The 25893-nt window shown below is 45.6% G+C and overlaps 2 protein-coding genes across 6 annotated transcripts; both read right to left on the bottom strand.

Moving 5' to 3' along the window:
* Positions 1-3306: 3306 nt before the first annotated feature.
* Positions 3307-18361, bottom strand: RNF168 (ring finger protein 168). Of its 4 annotated transcripts, none has more exons than XM_068421215.1 (11): positions 18216-18361; positions 17377-17624; positions 13574-13720; positions 12598-12757; positions 11944-12054; positions 11044-11387; positions 9754-9830; positions 7898-8074; positions 7077-7198; positions 6695-6782; positions 3307-6020 (listed from the first exon to the last, which is right to left on the bottom strand). In XM_068421215.1, the coding sequence occupies exons 6-11, from the start codon at positions 11342-11344 to the stop codon at positions 4956-4958; spliced, it is 1830 nt and encodes a 609-aa protein (XP_068277316.1). In that variant the 5' UTR covers positions 11345-11387; positions 11944-12054; positions 12598-12757; positions 13574-13720; positions 17377-17624; positions 18216-18361; the 3' UTR covers positions 3307-4955. The 4 variants fall into 4 exon arrangements, with proteins under 4 accessions (XP_068277316.1, XP_068277315.1, XP_068277314.1 ...); XM_068421214.1 differs by having other exon boundaries at positions 17377-17591; XM_068421213.1 differs by lacking the exon at positions 17377-17624.
* A 1151-nt stretch (positions 18362-19512) lies between these two features.
* Positions 19513-25824, bottom strand: WDR53 (WD repeat domain 53). Of its 2 annotated transcripts, none has more exons than XM_068421138.1 (3): positions 25556-25824; positions 23813-24304; positions 19513-20805 (listed from the first exon to the last, which is right to left on the bottom strand). In XM_068421138.1, exons 2-3 carry the CDS (start codon positions 24287-24289, stop codon positions 20218-20220), a joined length of 1065 nt encoding a protein of 354 aa, XP_068277239.1. In that variant the 5' UTR covers positions 24290-24304; positions 25556-25824; the 3' UTR covers positions 19513-20217. The 2 variants fall into 2 exon arrangements, with proteins under 2 accessions (XP_068277239.1, XP_068277238.1); XM_068421137.1 differs by having other exon boundaries at positions 25561-25823.
* Positions 25825-25893: the final 69 nt, after the last annotated feature.

Below are 25893 nucleotides of genomic sequence, written 5' to 3'. Positions count from 1 at the left end.
TTGGGTGAGCTGAACTTGTTCACAAAGGGGACAAATAAACCACTAGAGCTAGCTGCAGGCAGGTGAGCTCACCCTTGTGAGCAGCAGTGAACCGTTACACCAGCTCAGACAGCCTGAGTACAGACTCTTGCTTCACAAATACCATAAACCAGTCAAAGCTGACTTCACCTGCTTCAAAGTTCCTGGATCATAGTAATGGAAACAGGGTGCAACCAAAATGCACTCAGCAGTGGTCAAATTCTACCCTCCAACAAGAAAAATCCAAAAGGACAGCCCAAAGAGGTGCCTGGTGAGGAATATTATGCCATGCATGCAGTGAGAAATGTGATCATCTCTGGGACCTGATGGCTTGCAGTACCCACCTCAGATGAGGCTGCTACACTGGCCTTCGGGTATAGGTTATAGGTTTTGTATATTTTGAAGTTAAGGTTGGGCTTTAGCTAATGATCAACTGTTTAGTCTCGGGTTTTTTTCCGTTCTGCTTAAAAAAATGATTCTTATCTGAGAGGTCGTTCTTACACTGAGAACAAAATCCAGTAAGATGGAAAAACACAAATAACCCCCAAACACTTTAACGCACCCTCCAATATATACACGCACCAAAGTACACTTCTGTACTATTTAGACGTTTGAAAGGGCTAATTGCTGTAATTTTTGTACTTATTTTCAATGGAATCACAGCAGCAGGATTTGCAGTTGATGGCAAGGAAGTGAGTCTGTGCGAGACTGAAGAGTAAGATGCAAAAAGCACACACACACACCCCCCCTCGAACTTCTAACTGGGATTAGTTTAGTGCATTTCATAAACCTTATATGGAAGAGACACATAACTGACACAAGGGAAAAGAAAGAATCCATAACACAGCTTGTGGAGGAAAAGGGAATGAAACTGGTGTTAAATGCAGCAGTCCTATGTACTGGGACACGGCTTTACGTGCAGCTGAGCTAATTGCACATGGCTCATTGCTGCCTTAAAGTGAAATTCTCCCTTCTCCCTTGCCCTCTCCCCCCTTGATGCTTCCCCTACCCCTTTCACATCTGGAATTAGATTGTGGAGAGTCTCCAAGTGCCAAAGCTGGCACAAGTGTAGGAAACCTATCATTGGAAGTGAGCAGCTCACTGGGTGTTATTGAGGTGTACTCAGCTTGATCGCACGATCCTGCTGAATTAGTGAGCTCTCATATTGTTTTTTAAACAAAATGCCTCCTATCTTATTCCTTAGTGTATGTTACTTAGTGTCAGCCTGCTACATGGAAAGAGCTAGCCCCAAAACAAGAGCAGGAGATTAAGTTTAACTCCAGTGAAGATTAAGGCTGTTGGGGGATATATATTTCATTTCTAGCTTCATTTTTTTCAGCCCTTCAGTGTTTGTCTGGATATTTACCCAAATGACCACACATGCTTCCCTTTCTTTCTTTTCCACCAAGTATCTATCAAACGTCAGGACGTGGCCGTAAAAGCAACTCCAAAGCCAGCACTGCTGTACTGGAGTATAATGATGGTTGATCTGAGAAAAATACAGCAATTAACCAGGGTCAGAATTCGTAGTACATGCAAGATTATTCCTTACATAAGAATGGCCAGCATCTCAAACCACTTGAGATTCAGACTCTTTCAGTGCTAGATGTCAAAGGCAGTGACTGAGAAAAAGAGGGCAGACATTAAAACACCTTAGGGGGGTACAGCAGGACTGTCAGGACGTTAGTAAAGCCTTTGACACCGTTTCCCACAGCATTCTCCTGGAGAAACTGGCTGTGCATGGCTTGGACGGGTGTACGCTTTGGTGGGTACAAAACTGGCTGGATGGCCGGGCCCAAAGGGTTGTGGGGAATGAAGTTAAATCCAGCTGGTGGCCGGTCACCAGTGGTGTTCCCCAGGGCTCAGTGTTGGGCCAGTTCTGTTCAATGTCTTTATCAATGATCTGGACGAGGGGATCGAGCGCACCCTCAGTCAGTTCGCAGACACCAGGTTGGGCGGGAGTGTAGATCTGCTGGAGGGCAGGAAGGGTCTGCAGAGGGGTCTGGACAGGCCGGATCAATGGGCCAAGGCCACTGTGTGAGGGTCAACAAGGGCAAGGGCCGGGTCCTGCACTTGGGGCACAACAACCCCCCGCACCGCTACAGGCTGGGGGAGAGTGGCTGGAAAGTGCCTGGGGGAAAAGGACCTGGGGGTGTTGGTCGATGGCAGGCTGAACAGGAGCCAGCAGTGTGCCCAGGTGGCCAAGAAGGCCACCAGCATCCTGGCTTGTATTGGCACTAATGTGGCCAGCAGGACTAGGGCAGGGATCGTCCCCCTGTACTCACACTGGTGAGGCCACACCTCGAATCCTGGGTGCAGTTTTGGGCCCCTCACCACAAGAAAGACCTTGAGGTGCTGGAGCGAGTCCAGAGAAGTGCAACGAAGGTGGTGAAGGGTCTGGAGCACAAGTGTGATGAGGAGCGGCTGAGGGACCTGGGGGTGTTTAGCCTGGAGAAAAGGAGGCTGAGGGGAGACCTTCTCGCTCTCTACAACTGCCTGAAAGGAGGGTGTAGCGAGGGGGGGGTCAGTCTCTTCTCCCAGGTAACAAGCGATAGGACGAGAGGAAACGGCCTCAAGTTGTGCCAGGGGAGGTTTAGGTTGGAGATCAGGGACAATTTCTTCACTGAAGGGGTTGTCAAGCACTGGCACAGGCTGCCCAGGGCAGTGGTGGAGTCCCCATCCCTGGAGGGATTTAAAAGCCGTGTAGATGTGGTGCTGAGGGCCATGGGTTAGTGGTGGCCTTGGCAGTGCTGGGTTAACGGTTGGACTTGATGATCTTAAAGGTCCTTTCCAACCAAACTGATTCTATAGAAACAAAGTGTCTCAAACTGCACAGAAAGCTGCATTGGGCATGAACTTCAGGGTTTTGGCAGCAGATGGCTGCAGGGGTGGGCTGTGTGGGAAGAGGCCAGAACTCTAAACCTGTTCTAACCTGCTCTGAAATCCTAAACAACCCATTACACCAAAACGGCAATAAATCGGAGGAGCACGTGGTGCCTCTGCTCAGACATACCTGAGAACGGGCAGCAGTCGTCGGGAGACGTGATCTGGGAAGGAGCTCCACGCCAGAGCAGGGACCATCTTTTGAGCGAGTTAAAAATAGACATCAGACTTCAGAAACTAATTGTAAAATGAGGCTGAATAGACTTAAACTCTTTCTCCTGTTTTGAAAATGAAGAGTTTACTTCTTACATGTTATCATGACTGGAAAGACCAAGTGTGACTAGCAAGAAAACAGTCAGTATCTCTGCCTTAAAGAACACTTTAATTAATGAAGGATTACATTTGATTGAATGGGTAAGGCAGAAAACAATTCAAACAATAGCAAGGATTAAACAGAAACAGAACTATATTGAAGGAAGGCTTCCAGCCTGAGGCAGCAAGAGGCAAAGCGAACGATTCGTAACTGGTCACCTGTTGTAACTTGCTCAAAAAGCATCTTAGAACAGATCATTTATTTATGAGAACCCCACCACTAACAGAGACATGCAGGCGAAGAAAAAATAAACAATTCACATTTTCAACTTGGTGTGCTGTTCATGCTTGCAATAAAATTTCGGGTTGCGGGTTTTTTTTGAAATATAAGATACTGCTTTAAAGTATTTAGTTACAAATTTCCCAGAACCGAGTTAAAGTCTATAGATCATCAATGAGGTTCAAAAAAAAGTACACATTTACAACATCTGCTAACTTTGGTGATTAGCACACACGCTTCAGCAATCTAGAGTGGTGCTTTGCTCTCTTTCCAACACCTACAGCGGAAAAGTATCTCATTACAAGCAAAGAAAGGCCAAAAGATGGTTTCAAAATAGCAACAAGTAGAACAATCTAGCAAAAATACTTCCTTTGCTGAGGAGCAGCTGGTCAACTCATCACCAGCCTCACCCTCCTACAGGCCTCAGCTTCCCACGTCTAAATTGTAATTCTTTTGAATGATGTTAGTTTTAAACTCAACTGGAGACAGCATCTCTAAAAAAGGGGGAGAACAGTTACAGCCAGGCATGTAGTTATGTGCATCTTTAATTATAGGTAAGTCATTACTGACAATGCCAGTTTTCAGTTGCTTTTCCCCCTTCTGGTTTAACTTTCTCCATCATAACTGTCTTTTGGACTAACTATTTTTGTAATATTATATGGTTTTAATCAGACTCAAACCAGTTTGAGTATGAAAATTAAGCAGCACTAAATATAGGTAATATTATTGTACAAGAATAAAGTTGCAGAACACTAGCAATAGGAAAACCAAAGTATCTTTCCTAACGACAGTGAGAGCTGGATCAGCAGAAGTGACCTCTATGAACAGAGGTAATACAAGCCCACAACCACTTACACTATTAGCATCTATGGAAGATCCTTGGCTTTGGCAGTGGGAGAATGACCTGGTTCTTCCCTCTTTGTCTAAGAAAGGCGTTAGTATATGAGAGGGAAGAGTGTGGCTGTCCGGTTATACTCTGTTAACTGTCGTGTGAACAAAGCCATTCAACAAACGGCCTAAATCCCAGTAACATGCTTCAATTTAACAGAACAGGGGTTGTGCCGAGTGAAGCCTCAACCTTGCAGTTGGCAGACAACTGGAAACACAGACTCGTTGTTTCGCTTGTTTCCTTTGTGGAATGTACATCCTTTCCACAAAAGGCTCCAAATTCTCATTCCAAGGTAAGCCCAGCAGTTATTTTGTTTTTAAACACTAACAGTATTCACGTTCAAAATGTAAGTGCTAGAAAATAAGCTGTAGGCAAGAAAAGAGCAATTAAAATTCTTTAGTCTGGGGGCATATGTTATTAAAACTTCTCAGAACACACAACCTTGTGACTCAAAGCGACCCCCCTCAAAACCAACAACTTTAAAACAGTTTACAGGAAGCTTTGCCTAACACAGGAGAAAGCATTACCACGGTTTTAACTCTCATTCCACCACGTGTCTGTCGTTCCATTGACCTACTCCGCAACAGAGCTTTTAAACATCTGAAGGATCGTCTTTTGGTTATCCTTAGGTAATGAGCGAATATCACTTGCGTCGCTGGTATTAACCACGCAATTCAAAACTTTTCCTCCCTTGATGCTGGGCGATTTCATTTGGATTCTGGTAGGGGACTGCCAGTTTTCGTTGCAAGAACATTTCCGAGTCTTGCGGTGATTTGTCTCAGCCTGCTTTTTTGGTACCTTTGAGTCTTTTGCCATCTTAGAACTCCCCTTTCTAGCAGGAGAGTCTTTCACAGACTGAGGTGGTTTGGTGCGAAGAAGGTACTCATCTGGAGAGCCCTTTTGTCGATTAAGTGTCCTTTCCTCCTTGTTGATCTGTTTTTGTAGCTGCAGAGCCAGGAGCCTGTCCTGCTCCTCTTGCATATGCCTTTCATAGAACTGCTCAAAGGCTTGCTGCATTTGCAAGTTAAAATCATTTCTCTCCTCCCCTTGGTCCTCTAAACTTTCCGGGAAAGTTCTTCTCCTCTTATCAAGCACGCACAAGTCAACCGCTGCTTCAGCTGGTGGCTCCAGCGACTTTCTTTTTGGAGTCTCCTTAGCATCGTGCAGTCTCTCTGGTTTCTCTTCATCTGCGTGTCTAGCCACCTTCATGAGATCACTCACTACACTTTTGCTGTCAGACATCACAGAATTTGGTGCTGGCTGAACACCGGTACAAGTTTCAGCAGAGTTTTCAAGGTTTGTGCTTTCTGTATGTGTTAAACTGCCACTGTCTGTCTCAGTTCCATCATCTTCTCCTTTGGATCTATGAAGAACTGTTCCAGACCCTTCCCCTTTTGTGATTCCATGAAGCACACCTGGAACATTGTCTCCTGGGCAATTTGGTCCTGGTGTTTTTTCCTGCTTGACAGCAGCGGTTTCCCCTGAAGCCGAGGCACTGAAATAGTTCATGCATGATTCCAAAAACGAATCCTTAGCACTGGAATCTTTAATCACACTGGTTAGCTGTGGAGACAGTGTTGGCATTTCCTCTTGCTCGTCTTGCCACACAGAACTGCTGCCTTCATTGCTATTGGTCTCCTGCAGAAAAGGGAGAGACCACTAATAAAGTAAATTTATCAAAAGCCCATGGGTATGAATAAAATGCAAATCTCACTTCTCATAGCTACACTGCTTATAACTACTCTGGGATATTAACTTCTATTCTTCTCTTTTTAAAAAAAATACAGAATTGTTTAATAATGAAAATATTTAAAACAAGGTACAGAAGCCTAGCTAAAGAACTGAAAACCCAACTGCAGCATTCCCCTCTTATCCAGGACTCAAATCAACCGTTCAAGGTATTAGCCTGCTCATCTTTAGGAGCCTAACAGAAAAGTTCAAGACAGACAGACAGACACGTGGAATGATAAAAATCAGAGAGCAACCTCCTCCAGTTTGCTCCAGACTCATCATTTTAGTGTTATACACCATCGGTTGCAACCCCAAGCTCGCTGATGATGTTCAGGTAAAAGGTGCTTGTAAGGCCATACAAGGTAACTATCGAAGCCGTAGGTGTGCACCTCTGGACTGTCAAGCATGGTTTTCCCTTTCACTTTGGGGAATCATGAATACTGAAGGTAGCTCAAAAAGGGCAAGATAAACTGCCCAGCGTTGACATGCAAGGGGAATAGAGGATTGGCAATCCCATAGGCCAGGGGAAAACAACCCATAATTACTAACACTGACATTTATAACCAAATGATTCTAGTTACCACAGAGCCAGAGTCACTCCTGCCTCTTTCTGTTGTTCTAGAGAATGACGCTGATCCCAATGTATGATGAAGCTTTGGAGACAGATACCTTAAAAGGGGGGAGAAAAAAGTATTTTTTAAGTTTTCAAGCTTTTTTTCTTGAATTGTCAGCCCTTTGCATTGGTCAAGATCTTCAGGTTCATTCTGACAAACAAAAACAACAAGAGAAGGGCAAGTGTTTCCTCTCTCCTCCATACCATCCTATGAGATGTTTTAACACTCAACAGTTTACATTTGCCCCAGATTATCTGAGGAAGTTGGACTACATGATTCCAAGGGAGCAAATGGACACTATACCAAGAAACAGACCAATAATTAAAGAAAAGAAACTTCAATTACTTACTTCTGAATGTCTCCAGAGTTGCTTGGTTTGTTCATCTTGCACAAATTAGCTGGGGATGTTTCAGATGAGAGACTGCCTGCTGGTAAAGGACTGCTGAGCACATGTCCTCTGGAATCGTCATTCTTCCATGACCAGTAAAAATAGCATTATATAAAACAAAACACACCACAAACTGGAGAAAAAACAGAACTACTTTGCTTCTGCTGCAGAATTAGTTACTTTTATCCAAAGAATTCTAGAACTGTAAGTAATGGGTAATTATGGAATAAGAAATGTTACACGTTCTGTACGCTTTCCTGTATCTGGTGTTAAAGGAGAAGAGATTTTGCTCAAATAAGTACAGTTGCATCATTAGGACTATTATCAGGTAGCAAAAACCAATCAACCAAAACCCCAAGATAAATTAACAAAGCAAAGAAACAAACAAAGCCCAAAACATAAGGTAAATGTTCATCGTACATTCCTTTTTTTCAGTACAGGTTACAGACATCAATTTCTTCCCAAGAAGTATTTTTAAAATCATGGGGAAAAGGAAGTATTCAGAAGAAAATCAACTTTTTAAAATGTTTCACAATGAAAACATCCAGCACACGTTTCAAGTGCATATTACACAGGTAGAAATGTTGGGGTATTTCACACTCCTGCTGTTTTTTCAAAAGTGAATGGTCAATCCAGGATCTAAAGTACTGGGGGCTGACAAAAGCTTCCAACTACAACTAAAATAAATTTAACTTGTTCAAAATTCTAACTGTTGCTTTGAAAAGTCTAAGTTGCTTGCACTATATCAATGCTTTCTACTGTCCCCCTTGATCCTAACTCACCAGACTGTTGCTCAGCTGCCAGGCCAACTCTTCATCTTGCTTCAGCTGTTTCTCCATCTCCCTCCGTCTCTCTTCTGCCAATCTCTGTTCCTCCTCCTCTTCTGCTAGGAGCCGCTGAATGTATTCCTCACTTGCCTTGTTCTCCTCTTGTTCATGTGCTCGCCTTTCTGCCTCCACCTAAAAAAGATTTTTTTTAAATGCATCTGGTTACTTCTGCAGGACCACCCTGTATGCCAGAACCTCTCAGCTGATACTCCTTAACGTGAACGAAGCCCTGTTCACAAAGACACTCTGCACACTTCAAAGCCAGTATTTAACTACACAACCCTCCAACGATGTAAGAATCAAACTGACACTGTGTGTAGAATCTTCAGTTTGGTAACGGTGACCTACCTTTTGGTTTCTGTAAGGCTACACCATTAACCTTGCTCGCCTGCAGGGTTAAATCCCATTACTCACCTTTGGAAATGTTAATAACAAAAACTAAGACCTCCAAATATACGGATCTACAGAGAAACCCAGATCAAGATTCTTTATAAGGCTGGATGCCAGCTAGACCACAGCGTTTGCTCAACCTGCTTATATCATTGTAATCCCAATATAAGCACAAGATACCTAAAAGACAGCACATCTCTCTTCTAGAAGAGTCCTTCTGCTCTCTTGAAACATGTAAAACCCAAAGCGGCAGACCAAGGATTTGAAATCTGCCTTCCTTACGGCAGACATCCACTCCTGACAAATCAGTTATCAGTAACTCCACAAGGAGCAAAGTACTTCAAGAATGAACAAAGCTTTCTTAGCTGGGTAATGGAATTTGAAAATTTGCTTTAGAGAAGAGCGTCAGGCTGTAATACTACACAAGCTACTAAGTCTGAGTTTGTTTCAAACCATGTGTTGATGACTTATGATTGGCTCCAGACACCATTACTTATTTCACCGCTTTTGGGCACCATCTCCATTAACCATCGATACTCTTGCTGCCAATCAATCTTCTCCCCTAACTGCCATAAAAGAGAATCCCACAGTCCTCCACCTCACATACTCCCCCTGCTCTTACAACAGCCAGCAACGGGGCTGTCAGGGAAAGGAGCATTCCGATACTATTTCCAACTATAATTCTTACTGCTACTGTGTCTGAACTGGAGGAAGAAGGATCCTTAAATAGGCAAAGATCAAGATTTCTTAAAAATATTTTCTGATTTTCAAATGAACACAGATAACACAAGGGAGTGAGCAAGCAGGAAAGAAAACGCTGTATGTTTGTTACTGGAGCTCATCAAATTGTGCTCTGTTACTTAGGAAGGGAAATTAACAAGTGCAAGACCAAAGCCAAAACAGTTCCAAATGTTTATATTTGCCAGTCTGAAATACTTCATGGGCATCTGAGGACATATAAAAGGCATTTCAGTATGTGTGGGCAGGGATGCAGACAGAGAAAGGTGACACTAACTCTTCAGAGTTTTGGGAAATGCAAGATATTGCCTAAGAGACCTGCCTGGGCGTCCTGCTGTGTCCGTACCTCTGTGTGTTTCTGAGCCTGTGAAGCCCACCTACTCGCAGGGACAAGACAGCATATGTTACTGGACCAATTGAGAGCGTGAGGTGGGAGGTATAGATCAACCAGCACAAGAAAACTTGAGATATGTCACCTCGTGCCAAACACAAGGAAGACACTCCTCTTCCATAGAGGATAAAAATTTAACTCACGCTTCGGGAATGACCAGTGTGTTCTTGCAGCAGCAATGCCTCTCCAAGTATCTTTCTTTTTCATTAAATAACATTACAGCTGTCTGTGGGAACAATTAAAATAACTAGATACAAAGCATTTATGCTTTCAACGATGTTTTTAGACGTACCTTGCTAATCTCTGCTTCATATTCCTGCCTCAGCTCCCCAGGCTTGCTCAGCTGGTGTTGCGGATGGGGGACACAGACTAAATGAGAGGAAGGAAAAAAAGAAGTGAGGAACAAAAGCAAGATCATGACAGTTAACAAGGAAAGATTTTAACAAAAGATCACTTCCATACCCTGTCACAGGAATGATTTGACTATGGAAATAAAAAACACCCTTGTGTTACAAAGGAACAAAATTAAAAAGCACTGTGTTACCGAGTGGCAAGAACAGTCAAGTGTTTTCCAAGCACTGTGTATACAAATAAGTATGCTGACCATAACTTACATTTTTTGCTTTTTGTGATTAAAAAGACTTCAGTATCTGAAAGGGGCCTACAGGAAAGCGGGAGAGGGGCTTTTTACAAGGGGAAGTAGTAACAGGATGAGGGGGAACGGTTTTAAACTGAAAGAGGGGAGATTGAGATGAGATCTGAGGAAGAAATTCTTTGCTGTGAGGGCGGTGAGACCCTGGCCCAGGTTGCCCAGAGAAGCTGTGGCTGCCCCCTCCCTGGCAGTGTTCAAGGCCAGGTTGGATGGGGCTTGGAGCAACCTGGTCTGGTGGAAGGTGTCCCTGCCCGTGGCAGGGGTTGGAACTAGATGGGCTTTAAGGTCCCTTCGAACCCAAACCAGTCTGTGATTCTATAATAGTGCAAGTGAAACAACATGTCATAGAGCCAACCTACCCCTAAGCCTCCCCCAACGGAGCTTACAATGTAATAAAACCTCAAATCCTTCTTCAAAGAGTTAATCAGATTTCACTTCCTTTCCTCCGACACCACAATTTTAGGCTCACTCAGAGACTCCTGCATAGACCGAAGCCCTGGAATTTCTAACCAAACTAATTAACACCATCTAAGAGTTGAAGAAAATTTAACCACTTCACTTACTTCACAGTGATAAACACACACACGCAAATACTCCACTTGCAGATTTTACAGCTGAAGTTGTAACGCATTACTGCCTTTGCCAGGAGGGGCAGCCACACACCAATCCTTTGTGCAAAACGCATGAACAAACATCCACTTAAATGATGATCACACAATGTAACTTACACTCTGCAGTACAAACGAAAAAGGCACGGACAGCCACCTCTCTGCCTCGCAAGCCCCTCTCACAGGTGAGCTCTGACACTGCACTTTCTAGCAGTAACACAGCCTGTCTATGCAGTTTCTTATTTCACAACATCCAAAGTCCGCCAACAGTAATTACTTTGGTAAAGCAGAGAGAGCCCAGGACAAGTGACATTTTACTTACTTTCCTCTTCCAAATCCTGTCCGTTAATCCTACGCTCACACTCCTTCGGGTAATTCTTCTGAATCTTTTCCCAGAGTTCCCAGTTGACAAGAGTATTTCTGCGGGCATTATATCGTGCCCAAGAAGAGACTCGACGCCGACAAAAAGGGCAACAAAGACTGGCCTTTTCAACGGTCAGCTGGAAGCAAGAGTTACAGAGGGTATGGTTGCACGGCAGCGTCACGGGCTCCACAAAGATCTCCATACAAATTTGGCAGAGGCAGTCAGACAAGGAAAGCGGAGCCTCTGATTTCTTCGACATGCTGACTCCAAGTAAAAGAGCAAGACTAGTACAACATCCGTACCTGAAATCAAAAAGAAACATGTACTTTACTTCCTGTAATGAATATAAAAGAAAATAGAAAATGCTCAGTTTTACAGCTACTTTATGAAAGCGTTACTGGATTTAAGAAGTCCGCTTAAGCAGTTACTTTTGCTCATGATTCGAGAGATTCTCAGCTTTTGGAAGAAGACACAAGTCTTTCCAGAACTCTTGGAGAAACTGTAGCAGGTTTTCCTACCGCAGTTTCCTGCGAGTTGTAACAGGTGCTTCGGGGATGGTGGTAAGGAGAGGGGGGGAAAGGAGGTGAGAGCTCTTCCAGCATTTACTCTCTGAGCTATGCTCACGTTTGGTGGATACATTACCAGTTACCTTAACCTTCCATTATTCAGACAATTTTTCAGTATATGCGTGTCCTTCAAAAGCTGCTTCTGGTACAGACTTGGTTCCAGCGTGTTCTGAAGGTGAAATACAACATCCCTAAGCATCAGAGGAGAGGAGGTTCTTCCTCGGTCATTCACTTGCTTAAGCTGGGACTAAAAAGTCAAAATACTTTTTGTTAATATAAGCAAAGAACTAACCAATGCGTTCAACACTTCAGCATCTTCTTGTTCGGCTTAAAATGGTGGGGATCATCCAGCCTTTCTATCACCAACCCTCCTCACAGGATTTTTCCACTTGGCCCAGAAATACTGTGGAACAGAAAATAAAAATAAAAGACACATAAAGCAAAAAGGGTAAAATTACTGGTTTTTAAGTTACAGGAACGTTAAGAAAGTTCTTAGGAGCTTTGTAACAGCCAGCTTCACAGAGACGGGAGGTCCTTCTGAGAGAAGGGCTGCGATTTCAGTCACACAGGAACGCGACATGGAGACAAATATACTTTAAGTTGGGTTTTATTGTTTCCCCTCTCCCCTTGTTGATAAAATACTTTATTCTTTTTTTAAAAAGGATGCTGGATAACATGGAAACACACAGTTTTGTAGGTTTGGTAAAAAGACTCAGTAAGTCCACGTATACCTGCCCTGGGCTAATTTCAATTCGCACCTCGGCAGAAATAACGCTCATCCCTGAGCCGCGGATGCCCGGAGAAGGCGCGGGCAGGGCGGCGGGGCAGCCCCCCCGCACCGGGCCGCGCCAGCGGTAAGCGGCTGGGCACCCCCCCCCGCCCCGCCCGGCAGCCGCCCACCCCCAGCCCCGCACACCCCCGCTCAAAGCACGGAGCCAGCACCCACCGAGCTGCGGCCCTCGGGCCTGGCGGCGGGCACATCCCCGGCCTCCCGCAATGGCCGCCGCCGTGGTGCCGCCCCGCCGCCGGCCGCCCCGCCCCGTCCCTCGCTGGCTGGCTTCTCCCGCCGCCCGGCCTCTCGCTCCTCCTCCTCCTCCGAGCCGAGCCTGTCGGGAGACACAGAGCCGGGGCCCTCAGGAGGGGCAGCCGGGGCAGAAAGGCGGGCCCGCCCCGGGGCTAACGGCCCTCAGCCCGCCCGCCGAGCCCGCGCCGGGGCCTGCGCCGCGCCTCCGGCTGCCAGCGGTGCTGCGGGTTCATTGTCTAAACAAGTGTTTAAGCCCTAAATAGTTACCGACGGAGCTTGTGAAAGGGCTGCCCGACTTGAGGCTGCCCGACTTGGGGCTGCCTGACTAGAGCTGCCTGACTAGAGCTGCCTGACTTAGGGCTGCCTGACTTAGGGCTGCCTGACGAGGGTTTCTCTACTAGGGTTTCCCTGGGTGTGCAGAAAGCAGAGCTGCTCCAAAAACTCTCAGTCAGAAGATGGAAAGACTATAAATATGTGCATTAATGAAGCCTTAGCCTGGGTACTAAAAACTGTGAATCTTCTGGCCTTATTTAATCGTGGAGAATAATCATAGCGTTAATGAGTTGTGTGTGTTTTTTTTTCCTTTGCTTGCTGTGGGACAGTGACGCAAACAGGCTTGATGTCCCCGCTATCTTGGAAGCGGCATGGCTGTTTTCAAACCACATAAATATTTCATAGATTGTGTGTTTGGTTTTGCTTTTTAAAGAAAGAGCGATCAAAGGAACCGTGCTTTTTCCTCATATTGCCCTTTTCTGCAGTAAATAGCAGAATTTCCCAACTGAGAAAGCTAAATATGCCAGAACGGGTGGTTCAGCTTCGCGTCGGGGTGCACCCACAGTCACACCAGTGTCACCTGCACGTGCAGGGCGAGGACCGACCCATCCCTCCCTGTGCTCACCTTTCCCCTGGCGCCCACGTCCACGGGACGTCCTGGCTCATCTCCTCCAGCATCTCGGCCTGCAGCTCAAACTTCTGCGCCAGTTTCTGCAAGCTTGAGTCCAGGTCAGTGAACCGAGCCTCCACGGTTTGCAGCTTGGTTTCTACTCTGAGGGGTGGGAAACAAGGGCGTTTCATAAGGACTTGGGCACCAATGGTGATGCTTTTGGCCATGCCGGTGAGTGACACTTAGGTTGCGCTGTGAACAGCTCCAGACCCCATTCTGAAGCTCCTCCCAAGCCGTATGAGAACATACGCCACTAGAAATTAAGTTTTTTTGACATGGCCCAGGTCTTTTTGGCCCTTCCCTGGTGCAGAGGTCTTATAAATACAGATGCAACATTTGTATTTAGATATGTCAGCAAGTCTCAACCATTTGCATGGATGTCACCATCACAGTTTTTTTCTCTAATACATCTTGAGGTGATTTGTGCTTTTACTTGTAGGATCGTGATCTTCTGAATAATTTTCATTTGACATTAAGCAGAACTTCTCATTCATCCTCAGATTAAAAACGATGCAAATAATAAACAAGCCACTCGCAGTGTTTCTCTCCTCCCGTCAGCTCGTCCTGCTCTTCCCTTTTATAGGGCTGTCCTGCCACCGAACAACTGTGTGAAAACAAGACCTCAGTGGAACAGCAATAAGGAAACTGCTTCGTAGCTGGTATTTATTAGCTGCTTTTTCATTACTTAGTATCTGTTGTGTTCTTTCTTATTTAAAAAAGAAGTGGAAAAAAAAGTGCATCTTTGTATTCTCTTAACTTATGTGAAGGTGTGTTCTTGAGAATCCTGAGGATCTCCAAGCTATCAAAATATGTTCCTTCCTAAATACTGAACAAATACCTCAGTACTACATACTTTACAAGCGATTTACTAGCAGAACATCAGCTACTCCTTATAGACTTTTGTGATTTTTCTTTGCATTTTACTGGCAGAACTTCAGGCTGTATCAGTGAAATGAAAACCACGCCATTGCTAAATTTTATTACGGGCACGACCCTACATTTTTTTCTTTACCCTTTCTTTCTTCATCCCCAGTTTGCTCCACTGCTTCTGTTACTATTATTATTGTGTTGTTCTAACGTTTAGGGAATTGGATTGTGAATTGTGACCTTCCTGCATTAAATGCTGTATTAAGGTCTTTACCTGGTTTGTTGTGGCCCTATTTCGGTTCTCTTTCGCTGAACTTTTTTATAAGGACAAAATACACAGTAGCTTTCAGGTGATGACATTAAAAAAATAAAAATAAAAACCCCACAAAAAAAAAAAAAACCCTCCAAACAAACAGAAGTTAACTTTAGATTGTATAAACAGCAGATTAAATAATTTCCCAATAGTTTTCCCTTCTTTCACGCATACTCGATGGTATTTTAAAGCCTGTTTTTCAAGAGAAGGACCAAGAATGCCATGGCTTTGCTAACAGGAGCTCCCCCCTCTACCTGCCTTCCTCTCCTCCTGCTTTGGGTGCTGTCTGCAGTTGACCTGGATGAGGAGAAAATAAAAAGGCAACAACAGCAGCACATTTTTCTAAGTCTCCCCAACCTTAATTCATTGTCTGGCAGCTTGTGCAGATCCTTGTCTAACGATTTTCTGTTGTTTCCTGAGGCTTGGAGTCTTCCTTTGCCATCTTGTGAAAGCTGCTTATATCCTGATCTTACTTTCGTAGGATTTCTCTTGCCCAACAGTAAAAGTTTTAGGAATAACACAGTGCGAGCAGTCTTTGAGAGAGAGGGGGGAATTGCCAGAAAATGGGAATATTCTTCAAGGTTTGCTGGGTGGATCATCAGTGCTCTCCTGGGGGAGATACTTGCCTGGGAATTGCTCCCTGATTGCAGCTTTTCATCAGGGTAAAAATAAGCTTCCTAATGGCCCATTCTTGTGAGCTTTATCCTCCACAACTAACAGTAAGTTATCAAAGATCTCACCAGTAACGCTACTGGCATTGCTGGGGTTGGTTTCCAACAGCCTTTAGTCCAATGCTTTAGTATTTGACCAGTTTTGTCTTGCCAGCACTTTTTTGATATGGGGTGTGTTGCCTGTCTGTAAATTACTCTGGTGTATTTTTAAGCACCTGTAGCAAACATTGCAGCATTTGCTAATTTTGGTTCTAAAAATGTCTGTTTTAAATGGCTTCAGGATGTTCTATTAATCACATACCACAATGTAGGCCTAAGCTGAGTGGTTTTCTACCTCTATAGTCTCATGCTCTTTCGATAAATGCACATTTTCCAGACAATTATCTTTTTTTATATCTAAACTTCTAAGAAACTACTGATTAACTGGACTGGGTTTTAAGCCAGCCCCGGAGGGGGCTATACAAGGGCTCAATGAGCAGCATTATGGTTGCGATGTGGTTCTCAGACTTTCTGAGCACCTGTGAAATTGTTTCCTTATTAATTTTTATCTAGGCCTTAATTCTTTTGATCTAAACATAAAGCAAAGCAAATCACGTATCTTCTTCTACGTACACCGTGGCACAACCAATCTCCATAACTAATCTTCTACAGCTTTTTGTAAATTCTGATAGAATCAGTGCTGCTCTCTTGAGGAAAATTCTGAATGAAACGAGGAAGAACGGATTAAACCTCCCGCTTTCATTTCAATCACAACCTCTAAACACTTTTTCCTTTAATGTAAGTGTCTGCCTGGTGTATGCACAAACCACATTCCCATTCTTTACCAGAAAGCTTTTAAAGTTCTTCTCTTCTTTGTACTTGGAAGATTTGCAGTTAGAGATCTAACTCCCACTTCTCCGAAAGCGTGGCTGTATGCGTAACCTTATTCCTGCTCCTCAGGCATTTACAGAAAATGGCATTTTTCATTACTTTAGAGCTGTCACATTGGTTTTATTTTCCAGGCCAATGCACTTCTCCACAGCTCTTCCCGTACACCCACTGCATGGTACCAGTTAGACACACACCTCTTCAACCAGTTTCCCACAGACTTGATTTTCACTTTTTCTTTCAGGAGGGGTTCCCGTGTTTCTGTTTCTCTCTCTGCTCAGCTCTCTACTATTGTTTTTTTGCGGTTACCGTTGTGTGAATCAGAGTCATAAAAGCTGTTGGTGAACAATGTTATTATCTTGACCAGAGGAGCAGTTTCTTACCAGCTTTCAGCTGGTGTTACAGAATCACAGAATCAATGAGGTTGGAAGAGCCCTCTGGGATCATCGAGTCCAACCATTGCCCTGACACCACCATGGCAACTAGACCAGGGCACTAAGTGCCATGGCCAGGCTTTTCTTAAACCCCTCCAGAGATGGTGACTCCACCACCTCCCTGGGCAGCCCCTTCCAATGGCTAATGACCCTTGCTGAGAAGAAATGCTTCCTAATGTCCAACCTGAACCTCCCCTGGCCAAGCTTGAGGCTGTGTCCTCTTGTCCTGTCGCTGGTTGCCTGGGAGAAGAGGCCGACTCCCACTCCGCTACAACCTCCCTTCAGGTAGTTGTAGACTGCACTAAGGTCACCTCTGAGCCTCCTCTTCTCCAGGCTGAACACCCCCAGCTCCCTCAGCCGTTCCTCATAGGTCATACCCATAGGTTAGTCTGTAACCATTAATTTCATAAACAGCAGTACTGCATTTATCAGCTGTGATACTCTCGACAGACAGTAATCATTTTCACTACAGCTAAACCAGATTTATATGTATGACACCTAAGTTGACTTGAAAATTTCTTCCTTGCCACCATTTGCACCGCACCTTTAAAGGTAGTATATGAAAATCCATACGTGCAAATGCACTGACAGGGAGCACCGTCTCACCTGGCTCTAACTGTGGAGGATTTCAGACCCTTTTTCAACTCTTCTTCCTGAAGAGCCGTGCTCATGGCTTGCATTCGATCCCGTGATCGTTGTCTGCCCGGCTGGTTAGAGACACCACCTGCCAGCGACTGTGCTGTCGCACTGCAGCTGAACACGTGGACTGGTGCCAGCAGGGGCAGCTCCAACTGGATTATTTTACATGAAGCCAACTGTTCCTGTTGGTCAAGCGTTCCTCTTCTGAGTATAGGCTTTGAAAATGGAAGGTGAATCAGCGTCACCTATGTCCCAATTCCTCAGCAATTTTTTCTTTAAACTTACAAGAGAGGTTCATTCTCAGGCTTTTTTGATGTTGATGATAACCCCTTCCTATCTTTGAACCCTCCAGACTCTGAGGCATTTTCCCAAATTCAGAAGTTCATCCCAAACCTCCTATTTATGACACGACCGTAGCAGAATGCAAACCCGAATTTCCCGTTACCCATAACCTCCCAGCAACACTCCATGCAACGACAGGTCTCTGCTGATGGAGCAACTGGGCACATCCTGCAGCCAACAGCCAGGACTCGCGGTTTGCAGGCTGGCCAGACCGGCGGCCACCACACGGTGCAGTTTGTGCCTCTGGCCCCCTTCCCTCCCCGACGAGTAAAGGAGAAACAGAAGATTGCTCATGAACTACTCCCTTGTGTACACACAACGTATATCTACATCCTTTTACGCATGAAAACTTGCACGGAAGCACAGGTTCCTTGTGCTAACATAGTCTTGTCTCCTCTCCCCTGCCCCAGCCCCCTGCGCCCCTCGTCCTGCCCTGTCCCTCAGCACAGTGCCAGCACAATGACCTGTTTAACGCTTCGTTCAGGGAGCGCAGCGAGATGCTGGCCTTAGCCATCTTCCTGCAGAACACGGAGAGAAGAAACGCACACTCGAGCGGGCTTGATCCTCCCTCCTGAAGCAGGCAGCAACCACAGGGACAGGGGATCTGACTCCTGCTGGAGGCTGTTTGTACCGGGGCTTTTTATAGCCTGTATATCCAAATATAGGTCAGAGATGCACAGGCACATGCTCGTGAACACATCGCATCTGGACCGCTTCCTCCGACCCACTGATCTTGTCTGTCTTCGGACACAAAATTAATTTAGAGGTGACATTAAAGGGGGTGTCTACACTATGCTCCTTTGTTTTTTTTGCTGTGTTTTGGCTTCATTTTGCTGTCACGCCCACCATGTCTTGGGCCAAAGGCTCCTGCTGGCGAAGGCTGTACAAGCAGATTGATTTTTTGCCTTTTTTTTTTTTTCTATTTAAAAAGCATGATGGTAAAAATCAGATTTGGATGAGAACGAGTTGTATTCGGTTGCAGGGAGCTACTCTGAGGATGAAGGATAGCTAAACCAAGACAGATGGAATCTCTCCCATAAAGGATGGATGGCCAGCACAACTGGCTGATGATTTTCAGGAGCTGGGTATGCAAAAAAAGAGCTGGAAATGTTTCCATCAAAAAGAAAAAAAGCAAGCAGATAATACAGGAAAGCGGGAGAGGGGCTTTTTACAAGGGCAAGTAGTGACAGGACGAGGGGGAACGGTTTTAAACTGAAAGAGGGGAGATTGAGATGAGATCTGAGGAAGAAATTCTTTGGTGTGAGGGTGGTGAGACCCTGGCCCAGGTTGCCCAGAGAAGCTGTGGCTGCCCCCTCCCTGGCAGTGTTCAAGGCCAGGTTGGATGGGGCTTGGAGCAACCTGGTCTGGTGGAAGGTGTCCCTGCCCGTGGCAGGGGGTTGGAACTGGATGGGCTTTAAGGTCCCTTCCAACCAAACCAGTCTGTGATTCTATAATGTGTGTTATTTATTATTTATTTGCCCATTCCATGGGAAATCCAGCATGAATTGAACATGGCAAGAGCTGCAGCATTCCTACTTAGTTACATTCTCCCCACCTTCAACTTGCAAATTAAGAGATGTTTCTATCAAGCCAAGTTCTGCTCGTTGTGTTACTAAAGCTTTGGGAAGACAGTGGAAGTATTTGGGTAAGGAGGAGTCGTGCCTTTGGCCCTGCACATTTCCCCTGTGACGGGGTATACAATACACTTCTTGACACAATTTTGTGTAAGTTTGGCAATATTAGAGTGTATAAAGCACAAGAGAGCAGTGAGAAAGCATTTATTAAGACAAGTGTAATTAATAGTTATTTTTCCCTGGGGTAAACAACTTAAATGCATAATGCTGACCCATGACACAGGTGTTAACATTTTCCCCTGCTTTTCACTTACTGCAGTGTGAAAAAATCCAATTGACAATGACTGTTCAAGTGATTTGATTACTCATTAGCTAGCTGATGCTTCTCTAGTCTTACATGCAGCTGCTGACAAAGAAATGAAAAATACATTTCCACTACAGCCCGTTTATGCTGTGACACCGTTTAATGGGGAGGGTTAAGGTAAAGCACTGCATCATCTCAAAATGCAAAGAGCTCAGCCAATGACACCTCTGTTACTGCTCAGCGTCCTCAATTAGCATTGTGGGTGTCCCCATTAGCATGAATTTCTTCCTCCAACCTTAATTGTGTAGCTTAATCACGAACTAATATTACCCCTAAATCTATTGAAACCCGTTTCACTTAAATTCAAGAAGCAAACTGCCAACCCTGCAAGAAACAGCTGCAGTGAGTACCTACAGCTGCTGGGAAGCGTAAGGCGAGGCCAGTTACATCACGGGTACTCGCATGAGTACACGCAAATCCCTTCCCCTGCTGAAGGACGCAGCAGGTTTCACCCTTAAGTTCACCATCGGCTGTGTCAGACGCTCTGAGAAGTGGTTTTGCCCCACAAATTTCTTTAAATGTCTCTGTCTAAGGTTCTGGCAATGGATACACAGATACAGAACTACTCTGATCAGCAACTAATACTCTCTTGGAGCCTTTGATCTCTGTGCACGAGATCCAGTTCACCTTCTCTCCGTGCTCAATGGTTAGCTTTGGTAAAACTCTAGCACGTTCATTGGAAGCCACTTTGTGGAGCTTCCCATCTTTCCTGGTGGAAGCAGGTGCTTGGGCCTTCCTTCTCTGCAGAGATTTTGCTGGGCTTTTCTGCTGCTTTCCAACGTCACTGCTGACATCCCAGAGCAAGACTTTCCCGTCATTGCCTCCAGTCAACAACCAGTATCCTTCTGGCATAAAGAGGACCTGCGATACTCCCAAGCTGTGACCTTGAAACTCCAGCTCACGTTCAAACTTGACACCAGTGACTCTAAATATTCTGACTTTACCGTCTTGAGCTCCGCAGCCAAAGACGTTGCCGCACGACGCGACGGACAGGGAATGTGCAAGCGGGGGGTTGAAGAGCTGGCCAACTGATTGGGGACTGTCCTCCTCCGTGTCACACTCCTGCAGGTTTGTGGTCCACAAGGGGCGAGCCTTCTGCAGGTTCCACAGCATAACCTTGGAAAAAAAAAAGGATGGATCAATAATTTGTCCATTTTATGTAAAATCAGATCTTTCACTAACAGTTAAAAAACCAAAACCCACCACACTTCTTGCTCTAGCAGAGCAAAGGCGCTGCATGAGTGCAAGAGATGCAAGATGTGTTGTGAGGAGGGGTGGAACTTCACCTGATAAGTACAGCAAATCTTTACGGCGTGCTTTCCGAACCCTCACGCTGCCCTACTCAGCAGTCAATGACTCAGACCTTCAGGCCATGAAATGGATGAAAAAGCTGTTCTAAGTGCTTCTGCATTCACCTCAGCAGTAGTAATCATGAGATACTGCACATCAATTATTTAAAAGGAGGGACATAGAAGCGCTTAGCAGTAAACAGAGATCGTTATCAGGCTGAATTTTAGTTCTGTCTCTGCTACCTACTTGTCCTAAAATAATAATTCCTATGAACGTGTTTGAAAAATGGAACAGCAGAAGGCAAACAGCAGTTCCAGCCCTCATTTTTAAACCGACATATATGTATTTTTTTTTACACCCAGTGAGTAGATCTGCTTTGTGCTGTTACTCTGTTGAGGCAGGGTGCGCTTTTCCTGATGAGATGGTGGGGAGGGTTGTGCTTTTAGACTTGCTTTTAAAAAGCCACACCACCTCCAAGCTCCTCATGAAGCAATAACTGTGCCTTCAGATGAATCCTGCGTCTCTCATACAGCAATTCAAGTATTATAGATTCATACTGTGCCAGGTAAAAATAATTCTCTCAATACTTTTGTAGGATCTGAATTGATGATGAGCTCTTTCAAGGCCAACAGATAATGGAAGCTCAAAGTCAGTCTAATGCAGTACTGGTGTACTCTGCTTTTTTAATCAGAGCTTTAATTTATTATTAATAAAAATATTCCTCCACTAGTCGTCTCCAGCAGAAAGTACAGGAGTCTTTAAATTTGGGCCACAACACAGTTGTCACACTGGCTCTGCGTTTCTGGATCCACATCACATTAAGACATCCAAAATATCTTGCTCCCTGTAGCTTTTCTGTTTTAGTGTCTGCTGTTGCTGCTACGTTAAAACTACTTTGCTACTGATGAAAGGGAAAACTTTCCCCCATGTGCAGAGCAGAGTAAATCAGAGCAGCCAGGTCCTAATGTTTAAGGCAAATACTCCCGTTTTCACCACAGACAGCACTGCAACAGCTTTATGAATTCATCAAGTGCCAACAAGTTTTCTGTAAACTAAGTATTTTCTGTCCTCATGGCATTTTTCCTGCCTCCATGCAACGTCTGGAAAAAATCCAGCAACCTAAATTTCAGTTCTCATCAGCTACAGCTTCACCGAGGGTTTGACACGCAAGCCCAGAACATGTGTTGATGCTCGCAGAGCTCCTAACTTGTCCACAGACGTGCCGCAGCGCAGCATTTCAGAGTGCTGCAGCTCAGCTTCTCTTCGTGAAATGATGTATCTTAACGCCAGCCTTGATGCGGCAAAACGCTCTTTTCATGCACAAAACCACGCTAACGAATTCCTACTATTCTGGGATACCAACTTCCACCTAAAAGCCAACTTGCCGAGCTACAGTAAACCATACTAGAACTAGAAAGTCACCAAAAAATAACCAGTTCCTTGCACACAAGTGGTATATAAATGCTTACAGTTCTGATAAAAGAAGTTCCCAGCACAGGCTTGTGAATCTGGATTTTAGGGACCTGAAATGAAGCCAGCCTCTAAGGTGCCAAGCATTTACTCCTCTCTGACTGACGCTTCGGTACCTCTGAAAAGAAGTTTCTCACAGTACTTTGTTTAAAATCCTACATCCATTTTTTAGTCAATGAATTAAAAAAAAAAAGAATTTGGGAAATTTCTGAAAATTTGGCAAAGTCTAAACCTGGCAGACTTCCATCAATCAGCCCCTATGTGGAGATACATTTGGCAGTGTTCAAGGCCAGGTTGGATGGGGCTTGGAGCACCCTGGTCTGGTGGAAGGTGTCCCTGCCCGTGGCAGGGGGGTTGGAACTAGATGGGCTTTAGGGTCCCTCCCAACCCAAACCATTCTATGATTCTATGATATATACTTACTGAATTTGTATGATCCATGGCTTTAATATGGCAAAATACCACTTATACTAAATATCAGCATGTATTTTTTCAAATGGGTGTTAGATGCCCTTCGGTTTTAAGAACACAGGGTGAAACTGCTCAACGCTGTCAAAGCAAACTTCACCCTAATACTGCCAGAACCACGGAAACCTTTGTAGAAGTGATAGTTTTACTCTCGGGCTAAACCAGGAACGTGGTCAGACCTCAACCACTGGAGAGAAATTACTGAAAAACATCTGTTCTGGGTGGCCAACTTTGGCAAGGTAACTCAAGGCTCCATTAACTCCTAGCACGGTTTGTCTCAGAATGCATCCAGAAGCGGCGTGCAAAGGACAAAGTTTCCTCTTGGTGAGGTCAGAGAAGTGTAAAAAGACAAAGAACATTTAATGCTTCCAAGAGGTTAATAAGAACAAAAGATAAATTATAAAAATGACTTGTCCTTACAGTGATACATACCACTTGGAAAGATATTTATCTTTATATTCTTGGAATATATTTATATTTATCTTTATATTCTTGCTAGCACCCTGTCTGCTTCAAGCATTTCACCTTTCCCTAACTATCATCTGCATTTCGTCTGCAGCCATAACTGATGGCTAGGGACAACTTCTGGTTTGGGGTCCAACAGGGAGCTAACGTGGCATGAGCACGCGTTGCACCATGTTCAGATTTCCCCCCACCCCGCTCACTTTTAGGTTGTAACTATTAAGAAAAACAGGGAGAGGAACTGCTGAGTAGAAAACAGCACAAACAGCCTCGACACTTAGTTTCTCCACCAAAACTATTTTAGAAAAGGAGCTTTCTGGTGACTGCAGGCTGTACACCCTCACTCTCGGTGAAAGTCTGTTGGCGCCTCGCTACACAGGTGGGTAGTTACTGCTTCGCTTCTCTAATAACCATCTACTTATATGCAAATCACCTGCATGTCCAGTCCACAGGAAACAAGGCTTTGAGGCCTCTGAGGTCGAAAGACGACAGAGGAGCAGATGTTTGAGTGTCTCAAGGACCGGCTGACTTTCTTGTTTTCCAAGTCTATAACCTTTATTGCCCCCGAGTCATCTGCTGCAGCCAAGAAAGTGTCGGTCTCGTTCACCGAGAGGCAGTTGATCTCCTCCTCATTCACGTGGAAGCGTTCAACGGGCTCCTTGAGGGATCGGACGTCCAGCAAACTGATGGTTTCTCCGTGGGAGGTGTACAGGCTGGTGGGACGGCGGGGAGAGAACACCACGGAGGTCACGTCATCTGCCTTCGGAAGCTGGAGCTGTCCTGCCAGAGCGCCTCTGCCATCCCAGAGCGTGAGCTCCCCTCTCTCTGCACCTGAAGCCACCAGCCCTTCCGTGTTTACGGTCAAGCACAATATAGAGGACGAATGTCCACCAGTCCATTTGACTGCCATGTTTCAGGGACACCTCTGCAACAAACGAAAAAAAAAACCCTGAACTGAGCTGGTGTTGGTCTCATTACAGCAGAAAGCTTACTGAGGCAGCATCATCATCCTGTTGACTGTAATGCAAACTACTTGAAACTCTAGTGTCCAATTAAACCAGGTAACTCTACCCAAACGAAGCTTCGGCTCAAACAGCATCAACATCAGCCGTGACAGCGTGGAATGGCAGCAGTGCTGGCCCATGTATCCACACAGATCTGCTGCCCTGACGGGGCTGCCTCGGTGAGAGCCGCTTCCTCAGCGCACAAGGGCATAGCACGCCCCACAAAACAGAGGCACGGCTCCTAACGGGATGGACTGGAAAGGAGCAAGGTGAAGATGGCAAACTGGTAAAGTCTGTCTGCAGAGAAGTCACATTGTTCCAGTCTGGGTGAGAGCACGTGCAGACATCTGTCTGTCACCCAGCGGCCGAGGTGCTGGGCAGTGAGCACCTCACATCTACTTGTAAAGCCTCGCAACACCTGGAGCAAGAAACTTGTGCTGGTGAGAGTGGGATAAACTGGTTAATGCCAAAAGCGATTGCCTTAATTACAGTTTAAAAGTATACATTTGTGTGAATAAATTTTAAACTATTATGCGTGTGTACTTTGTTTTCCCAAAGGGAAGGTAATTTTCTTGTGACTGGTAAACACTAAAGCATAAACAGATAAACAATGGCGTTTTTTTAGAAGAAGCATTACCAGTTTAAGGCAGGTAGTTATGAGGTTTACAACACATTTAATCAGGCCTCAAAGCACGCCCACGGAGCTTACCGTGCTCCCAGCCCTCTCCTTGGCACGACTGCCCACAGCAGCCCGGGGGAGAGGACTATTCAGGGGACTAAATCAGCAGAAAATTAAGTGGAGGAAAAAAAACCAAGCAACAAAAAGCATAACAAGTTTTGGAGAGACCAGCACGGTGTGGGTGAAAGGGAGAGCTAACAGCAGGGCAGGGGTGCAGATGGCAATGCGGGGTTTGTGGGACGGGGCTGGGGCTCTCCCAGCAGCAGCTTCGGTGGTCACAGAGCTGCCTTAACCTCCATGGTTTTATAGCAATAAAAGGGTTTTGAGCAATAAAGGGTTTATTTTTGTTTTGTGGGTTTTTTTTTACCACGTTATGTTTTGCATGTAATTTTTGTTGAGCCTGGCCTAAAGAGCACCTAAAATTCATCCACCCCCCCCCAGGAAAATTTCAGTCCTGTCGATTTAAATAACGTTACCGAACGCGCCCGCGTACCTTACCCGCACCTCGGGGTCGCGAATCCGCAGCCAGCCGCTCGCCCGCGCTCCGGGAACGGGACTGCCCGGCTGCCCCCTCCCGCCCCGGCAGGCCCGGCTTTCGGGAAGCCGGCTCCTCACGGGAGCTGCCGCGGCTCTGTCGCAGGGCGGGGGAGCCCCGTGCCCGTCCCCTGCGGCCCCCGGGGGCAGCGGGCCCGCACCGGGTACCGGCGGCAGCGGCGGGGGGGGGTGCGTGAGGCCGAGCCCGCCCCGCCGGGCCCTTCCGCGCCGCCTCCCCTCAGCGCCGGCCGCTCCCGCGCAGGCGCGTCGGGCGGGGCGGGCGGCCCGCGGCTGTGA

Source organism: Nyctibius grandis, chromosome 32 (genome assembly GCF_013368605.1).
Source record: "Nyctibius grandis isolate bNycGra1 chromosome 32, bNycGra1.pri, whole genome shotgun sequence".
Classification (NCBI taxonomy): domain Eukaryota; kingdom Metazoa; phylum Chordata; class Aves; order Nyctibiiformes; family Nyctibiidae; genus Nyctibius; species Nyctibius grandis.
This window is presented reverse-complemented; position numbering and strand designations above follow the sequence as displayed.